At 59.1% G+C, this 8,206-nt stretch overlaps 1 protein-coding gene across 3 annotated transcripts; it reads right to left on the reverse strand.

Annotated features, from left to right (window-relative positions):
* Positions 1 to 3,155: 3,155 nt before the first annotated feature.
* Positions 3,156 to 8,153, reverse strand: ARL16 (ADP ribosylation factor like GTPase 16). 3 transcript variants are annotated; one of them, XR_005212881.1, is made up of 7 exons: positions 8,059 to 8,131; positions 7,911 to 7,969; positions 7,544 to 7,657; positions 6,879 to 6,994; positions 6,552 to 6,736; positions 6,077 to 6,205; positions 3,156 to 5,871 (listed from the first exon to the last, which is right to left on the reverse strand). XR_005212881.1 is itself a non-coding variant. In XM_037810751.1 (6 exons), exons 1-5 carry the CDS (start codon positions 8,117 to 8,119, stop codon positions 6,565 to 6,567), a joined length of 522 nt encoding a protein of 173 aa, XP_037666679.1. In that variant the 5' UTR covers positions 8,120 to 8,153; the 3' UTR covers positions 3,156 to 6,205; positions 6,552 to 6,564. The 3 variants fall into 3 exon arrangements, 2 of the variants coding, with proteins under 2 accessions (XP_037666679.1, XP_037666677.1); XM_037810751.1 differs by having other exon boundaries at positions 3,156 to 6,205; positions 8,059 to 8,153; XM_037810749.1 differs by lacking the exon at positions 6,077 to 6,205.
* Positions 8,154 to 8,206: the final 53 nt, after the last annotated feature.

Raw genomic sequence — 8,206 nt, forward strand, 5'->3', positions numbered from 1 at the left:
AGCCGAGGTGGTCCCTGGGCAGGGCCGGGCTCAAGGGGAGCTGGTGGGGCCACCTCTCCCAGCTGGGTGGCCACGCGCTCCAGCCCTGCCCCTGGGGACTTGGACAAGGCGGCCGGGCCGGGGCTGGGGGCTGGAGCAGCGCTCACAGAGGAGAGGGTCTTTCCGGAGGAGGGCGCAGCAGCCAGCGAGGCGGGGCCAGGCCAGGGCTGTCCGGGGTCGGGGCCCTCTCTGGCCCTGCTCAGTGGGCATCACAGCCCCGGGAGGACCCCCATGGAGAACTTTCCGAGGCCTTGTCCCCTCCTCCCCTTCGCTGGCACTGGGCCTCGGGCCGGCCTTGTTTCAGTTCCATCCTGGCTCATGATCGTCCTTCTGCAAGTCTGGGCCGCCTGGCTTGAGGGTGCCTCGAGGCCCCCCAGGAATGGCCACAGTAGCCCCAGGCCCTAGCGTCTCTCCCCCAGCGCCTCTCCTGCAGCGTCCCCTCCGTCTTCCCCTTCGGGCACACGTTCAGTGAGCAGATCGAGCCCAAGGGTTTCTCAGTCCTGGAGGAAACGGTCAAGTCGTCTCGAATGCAACCACGAGATCCATTGAAGTACCTCCTGCCGTTCCCATCGGATTCAGGCCCTGCGCCCCAGCCTGCAGATTTCTCGGGGGGCCCAGCACCCCTTCCAGCATTAACCTTGCACCCCTCTCTGCACCCCCACTCCTGCACCTGCAGAGAGTGTATTGTGTCCCCAGTGGCCTTCCTATGCTTTGCACATCTGCTGCGCTGGGTGGCATTTGCTGTTGATGGGGATGCAGCCGTCTGGGGGGGAGGGGGATCCTCTCTGCTCTGAGCCCCACGGTCTGACCCCCCCACCCCCGACACTCAGCTCTCACCCAGCGTTCAGGGCTGCCCCCGAGGCAGAGCCAGCAGAGTCTGGGTCCTGGGTGGCAAGCAGTGCAGGCCCATGGGCCCAGGTGCGTGAGGGTGCCCCGGGGTGAGGCCGGGGGCCCTCCAGAAAGGTGTCCCTGGGAAAGCCCAGGCCACCCTGGGAAGTGAGGAGCACACGGGCATGGCCGCGGCGAGCCGAAACCAAGGTGAGAGTGAGCCCCTGGGGAGAGCATCCCGCCTCCCCAGCTGCGCGGCTACCCCAGCAGCACGCAGAATTCAGCGAGGGTTGCCGGCCTCTGGATCGCTTCCTCCCTGTGTGCTCTGTGGCATCGTCCAAGGCGCTGCTGAGGGCCGCCCTGAGGTTGCGCATGTCCCGGGGGTCACGCCTCGTGGCGGGGGGATGGGGAGCTCGCTGCTATTTCGAGGTGGTCCATAGCACTAGCCGGGGAGGAGGGGGCCCTGGCCCGTGGCTCCCCAAGTCCGCACCTGCCCTCCCTGATGGCGCCAGCTTCCTTGTGAAGCAGCTCATGGGCGGATTCCGGGCAGTGCCGCAGTGACTCGGGCTGGCATGTCTTGGCACAGCCGTGGGCTGCCCGGGCCCCTCCCCGAGGGCGGTGAGAACTCAAGGGCCGGCGTGAGTGACGGAGGACGCGGGGAGGCAGGGAGGCCTGTGATCAGGGTTGCCATCATTACTTGGTGACCAGTGGGAGAGGCCAGACCATTTCGGTCAGTCTGCAGGAGGGACGGAGGTCACCGATGGCGATGACATCAATTGCAGCAGTCACAGGGGGGCGTGGGTGCCCGGGAAGGAAAGTCTCCACAGTGGTGATGGCAGGGCTGGTATTGCTAATCGAGGTGATGGTGGGATCGATCACGGTCGATGACATTGGCACCAACGTCCTTTACGGCTGGTCTCCCTGGCGGCTCCAGGCCAGCTGTGGGCCAGGGAGCGGGTGACGGCGATCTTGGGAATGATGCTGGAGCGCGACCTCCATGGGCTCCTGGCGAGGGTGGCGTGGGAAGGGCGCGGTGTGGAGGGGCCAGGCCTCCTTCAGCCCTGTCCACAGGGGGCCTGGAGAGGCCGCCCTAGAGGAGAAAGGCCTGAGCTACCCTCTATAGGCTGGGGAAATGGTGCCCGCCATTTATCATCTCTCTCTCTTTATACGTATCTATGTGTTTTAAGACATTGTCTGAATCATTGACAGAGTGAAAATAAAGGCATAGTGAATTTTTAAAAGCTAGGTTAGAAGTTTCCATGAGAACGTAAGGACAGCAAGTTTGCTAACACACATCATGAAAGATGACAGCTTCTGCCTCCACCCGACGCAGCACAGTTGTCCCGGATCCAGTCACAGAGCGTCACGTGGTGAGGCCCCTGCTGCCGAGTGACCCACGGGCCAGGAGCCCCTATTTCCTTCTTGTCCTTAAAATCGACAGCTCCCTGGCCAGCTTTCTAGTTCCGTACAATTTGCAGCCCACTGCGTCCCCACTGGCCCGCTGGTGGCGTGGTCAGAGCCTGCGGAGGGGCCGACGCAGGGCCACACACTGGCACTTGTTTGGGGGCACCTGGCTGAGTGTGGGGTCCCAGCCGCCTCGTTAGCTCTGGAGCCTTCCGATTCTTTGCAAGATGCCTAGTTACAGCTCATCCCCTGTTCATATGAAACTCTCTTCAAAATGCCAAGAGTGTGGTTTCTTTTTGTCTCCCCATTTCCTTCCCATGGAACCTACAGTCTCCAAGATTGAGAAAATATTTTGCAGATGAACATGATTTGGGTTTTAAAAGCATTTAGGGTTACCCGGGTTTTTCTGTTTCGTTTTCTAAGCATTGGTTAAAAAAATACATGGAGATGTTACATTACCTTACAGCAAACTGGTTTGCCTCCACGGTACCAGTCACTCACTTTAATCTTCTCTTCCGAGTACATTTATGTTGCCCCAATTGTTCCTCGTTCCCTATGATGAGCTAACACAACTCTAAGGGTTCCCCTTTCGATTACTAGCAATAGCATGCTCTGTTCATTAGCCGAGACCAACCAGTTTACCATACAGTTTAGATTCTACTAAATATAACTTTTTTATGTAAGCATTTGAACAACTGTTGTTGCTTTGTAGTCAATTAAAAAGTGCACGAGTTATATACAAAAAAGACCAACTTGCCAAACCTAACCAGGACTCCCCCTCAAATTTCCATACTAAGACTGCATGCAGATCTCAGTTGTTTCCTGTAACTTGACCAAAAAAATCCGGGAAAAAAAATAACCAGGAAAAAAAATAACAAATACCATGGCATCTTTGTATTTATTACTTGATGTAGCAGAGCTTGTTTTCATAAACAATGACCCCTCCCCCCCAAATCTATTACTCTCTCATCAATGCTTGAATTTGGCGAGATTTGTCTAGAGCGTGTAGTCTGGATCGGTTTCCCCATTGCCCAGGGTGATGAGCTCGTCCTGGTTGGTTCAATTTGTCCACAACCAACAGGCAGAGCCGGGATGGGGAGGCGGGTGGCCTCGGGCTGGAGAGGCCCATCCCTACCCGCTGCCCCCATCACAGCCTGTGCCCACCCTCTACCAGGCTGGGGCGCAGCCGCCCACGTCCCTGCTCGGGGACAGTCTCCAGGAGCCTCAGCAGAGGTGGAAATGGGGGAAGCTTAAATCTTTTCTGCCATTTGTTAGTTTAAAACACGGGTCAAAGGGCTGGGCAGCTGTCAGGAGGAAGGTGGGGTGCACGCCCTCCTGGGGGACCAGAGAGCCAACAGAAGGCCGAGGGCACGGAGTGGACAGGGCAACGCTGCAAATAGGAGGAAGCAAAGGTAGGGCTGGGGGTCAGCAGCATTGACATTCCCAGGGAGCTTGCTGGAAACACTTCTCAGGCCCACTGTGGACCTGTGATGTTAGAAACTTGGGGTGGGGCCCCACTATGTCTTAACCAGCTCTGCAGGGGATGCTAACGCTTGCTCAGGCCGGAGGCCAGCTGTGCCTCCTTTATTTATTCCCGTGACCCCTTTGGATGCCCCATCCCAGGGCCCTGCTGCCGCCCAATGGCTTCCCCCGGGGATGGCACCTGGGGCTCTTCAGGGTTGAGAGGACCCAGCGGGGCCCTGGCACTCAGCAGCTCTCCCCTCCTGCGGAACCTGCTCTTAGTGTGGGGGAGCGCAGCCATCGCCCCGTCAAGCCCTCGGCCTGTGACCCAAAATGGTTCCACCTCGAAGGGAAAGAACGGGAGTGAGGGAGCACAGGCCCTGCCCGGCCAACACCTCCCTGCCAAGTACTGGAGAGGTCCCTGCAGCTCACGGCCGGGGCAGCCCATTTCTGACAGGCCAGAAACAGTAGCTGAGGCCACTGCTGGGCACAGCTCTGCCCCCCGAAAGCAGGGCTGTCCCAGCCAGGCTGTGCCCAAACCTCAAGCTCGCTGTCCCCTGGGTCCTGGGCAGCCTGTTCTTTTTGGGACTCGAATATTTAAGATCTCTGGGTCCGGTCCAGGGATTTCTCCACCAAGGCACTTAATCTAAAGGAACGTTCCCAGGCAGTTTAAGTACTAGGAGCAGGTGTCCAGCTCAGGCCATTGCCCTCAACAAGCTTGGCCGGGTCACCCACACGCCTCACGACACCCTCCTTGAGCACGTGCTCCTGCCTGTCCCCTCTGGTCTCCTGGCCCATGGCCTGGGCGCCTTTACCATCTGCTCTGGGCTTGGCTGTAAAAACACATGGGGCAGAAGCCCAGTTCCCTTCCTGGTCTGCTCCAAACCAAGCACCCAGGTTCTGCTCAGGAGAGCCTACACCCCAGGCTGGCAGGGACATGACCAAGGGGTGGCCACAGGCCTGGCTGCCCTCAGCCCTGGGCAGGATGGACCCCAGGCCTTTTTCACAGTGAAGGCCCCTGTGCCCCAGACACTGGGTCCCGGGCCCCCCTGGTTCTCACGAGGCGCACTTTCCACCTGTGGGAGCCCCGAGGGCCGGGGACGGGCGGGCGAGCACCGGAGCTCACAACTGCTACTGCTACTCCTGTTTCTGAATTATTATGCCTTTAGTTGAAGAAGGTGCTGAGATATAACTTCAAAAAAATTCTTCTAGAACTTAACTATTTTAACTAGGCTTTGTTAAAGAACTCTGGAATTGGGGGACATCTGCAAGCCAATCACTTCAGATCCCAAGTTGTCTGTGAAATCTCCTACAGGGACCCTGGAGGCAGGACCGGGGCCGGGAGCCTCCACGGCTGCTTGGTGGCGTGTCAGCGGTGAGTGGTGTGGCAGGTGTGCACCAAGGTGGCGTGTCCGAGAAGGTGGTCCCCGGCCGTGGCACAAGCTGTGCAGCACAAAATGCCAGTACAGAGCCCTCCCAAAGAGGTGCCCTGCTAGGCCCATCGTTTCAACTGGGAAGTAAAGAAATCCGAACCCGTATCACCCTGGAGGATCTGCAAAGGGCTATTTGCAAACATCATCTAAGATCCACCATTTGGACAAAACTCACCCCCAGCTAACAGGCCAGCCAGGAACTGTAGAGCCCAAGGCCCTGGGCCAGCTCCTCCGGAAGCTCTGTGCGGGGGGAGCAGGGCAGCAGAGGCTTGGACCCCTCGTGTGGCTAAAGGAGCCCGAGCTGCCGGAGAACACAAAACAGCCATTTCTAGGAAATGCAAACCCGGGCCCAAGAGCAGAGGGAGTGTTGTCCTCAAAAGACATTTCCTAGTTCTAACTGCCAGAGCCTGTGGCCTCGTTTGGTAAAAGGATCTTTGCAGAGGCAGCTAAATTGAGGGTGAAATCATCCTGGGTTCAGGGGGGCCCTATCCAGGGATTGGTGTCTTTATAAGGAGGGAACAGAGAGACACCCAGGAGTCGGCTGGGTGACAGCGGAGGCGAAGACTGAAGTTCTGCAAGCCACAAGCTGCGGACACCAGCTGCCAGCCCCAGAAGGCAGGAGGGGCATGGGACAGAGCCTCCTGCAGAAGCCTCCAGAAGGAACCAACTTGCCGACACCTTGATTTAGGACTCCTGGTCTCCAGAACTGTGAGGGGAAAAACTTACATTGTTCTAAGCCACCAAGGTTGTGACAGTTTGTTACAGCAGCCCCAGGGGACCAATCGCACATCAACAGAAAAGGCGGTTTCCTGTAAGCCACCCCCAGCCAAAGTGCAGGCCACGGCAGAGGCATCTTGGAATGCTGCTTGTGAGCACCCCGGTGTGGTGGCCTCCGGTGGAGCCTGTACTACCCTGTGCTTTGCTGAACTCCTCGCTGAGCTGGGGGAGCTCAAAAAATGTTCCCCGAGCAAAGGAGCTGATGGACGTGCCCATGGCAGTCATTCCTTCTTCCTGTGACACTCCTATTGTCCACTTGTCGCCTGTGGGGGACACATGCTCAGTGCCAGAAACTTGAACAGCTCAGAGGGGGTTTCCCAGGGAAGGGTGGGTAAATCCCAGAGCCCCCAGTTGGTGCCCCTGGCCAGGATTGCCCCCCTATGTCTGACCCTCTCTCCCAGTCCTGGGGACAGTCTTTTGAGGGGCTGCCATGCAGAGACCAGGCGTTTAGAGCCTCTGTATTGTGTGCCTCAGTTTACCTGCTGCTCCAGCTCAGCAAAAAATCCTGTCTTCCAGGGCTTTAGCTGGGTCTTTCTGCCCTTACAAGACAGACCCTTGCAGGGCAAGCAACACTCTGCCCCTCCCCACATATTGGGGCTAGCCACGTACCTCTGCCTCATTGTCAACTGTTGGTTTTGTGGGTGTCCTGGAGCCAGCGCAGCACTCCGGCCAAACCAGTGCCTTTGCGGGCGCTGATTTCTGCGGTGGTGATGCGCTGTTTGGCGCAGGCGACGATGTCGGGAAGCCGAATCAGCGACTTCATCTCCTCCATGGTCATGTAACAGGGCAGGTCACTGTCGTTAAAGAAGTGCCCTGTCAGACTGGAGGCTGCCCCCACCCCGACCCCTTGGCAGCTCCCCGCCTTTCCTGAGCCATGCATCTGGGAGCTCTGCCCTGGGTGCCCCTGGTGCTCCCTTGCAGCTTACGGACACGCACATCTTATTGAAGAGGATCAGGACCGATGCTTCCGCAAGTTGTTCTGCAGAAAGGAGCCCCAGGAGGAGGGCACAGGAGGCAGAGAGCTGGGTGGGGCTGGAGGCATCCATCACAAACTAGGGAAGAAGGAAGAGACTCGGAATGCTCCAGAATGGAACATGATCCCTGCCAGATCCACTCCCCTAGGGGCAGGGATCCGGCTCAGGAAAAATAAAACGCTTTTTGAATAGATAGATAGAAATGCAGTAGACAGAAACTGGAGTACACAGAAATGGAGAAAAAGGGTTATACGGGATGACTAGATTTCACTTGTTTCACGGTGTGGCTCTTGTGTGGCCATTTCGGGCACTAGTGTCATGAGGGTGAGACCAACCCGAGGGACACAGGAGTCAAATGTTAACAGCCAGACCCCAGAGGAACAAAGCAGAGAGAGGACGTTGGGCGGTTGTCTAGAAATTGTTTAGAAAGAACAGATGCTGCCTGGGGAAAGCCATGCGTGAGCCCTAACGTTAGCTCTGGAGCAGGAACGCCAGCAATCAGGCTTGGCTGGGAGGAGAAAGCGACTCCAGGGCAGGCCCTGTCTCCTAGCCCGGGCAGAGGTCGGGGACGGGCAATGCCGGGATGGAGACCCCTTCCCTCAAGAAGCTCAGAGGATTGTGACCCACCAAGAGAGAACGGCAGTTCCCATAGTAACTGGGCCAGATGGGGCCCATGCAGCCCCCCAGCTCCCGGATGGTGATCTTTCTCCCGGCCACGATGTCGGTAAGGTCGGTGCCCACCTGTGGGGAAAAGAACCCACGATGCACGGAGCGAGCAGGAGGCAGCTCGCCCACCGAGCCCCCGGCCTCCACAGCGACCAAGCCCGCCGCGCCATTCTGCAAGGAGCTCTCTCTCGGGAAGGGAGGGGACCAGCGTGGCGGGACGCAGGCCTCCCCTCCGCTCCCCCCGGCCGCAGGGGGCCTGTCCCTTCGCGCTCGCCTCCCCCCGGGGCAGCTCCGAGCAAAGCGCGCCTGCGGGTCGGCGGGCACCTACCGTGGGCCGCGTCGGCGGCGGCTCCCCCAGGCCGCCCTGCGCATCCCGGGAGCTGAGCTGTGCCCGGCAGTCAAGGACCCCGAGGGAGACAGAGAAGGACCCCGGCCCGGGCTCCCCCCGCGCGGCCCGCCCCGGCGCCGAAGGATATGCTGCAGCCGCTTCACCAGCAGCGTCTTCCCGACGCCCGCGGCCCCCAGCAGCAGACACATCCCGGCCCCTCGCCCCACCCGGCACCCGTAGCGCGGCGCCACAGGGCCCGCCCTCCGCCCCACCCTCAAAGGCTAGGTCTCGAGTCC

This window comes from Choloepus didactylus, chromosome 18 (assembly GCF_015220235.1).
Source record: "Choloepus didactylus isolate mChoDid1 chromosome 18, mChoDid1.pri, whole genome shotgun sequence".
NCBI classification, from domain to species: Eukaryota; Metazoa; Chordata; class Mammalia; order Pilosa; family Megalonychidae; genus Choloepus; species Choloepus didactylus.

What these genes read in the sequence shown, in the direction of transcription:
- ARL16 (XM_037810751.1), bottom strand. Translation starts at nt 8,119, where the DNA reads ATGTGTCTGCTGCTGGGGGCCGCGGGCGTCGGGAAGACGCTGCTGGTG. An exon ending in CGCCGCCGACGCGGCCCACG is followed by an intron (nt 7,658 to 7,910) that starts GTAGGTGCCCGC and finishes TTTTCCCCACAG; the next exon opens with GTGGGCACCGACCTTACCGA. An exon ending in CTGATCCTCTTCAATAAGAT is followed by an intron (nt 6,737 to 6,878) that starts GTGCGTGTCCGT and finishes CTTTAACGACAG; the next exon opens with TGACCTGCCCTGTTACATGA.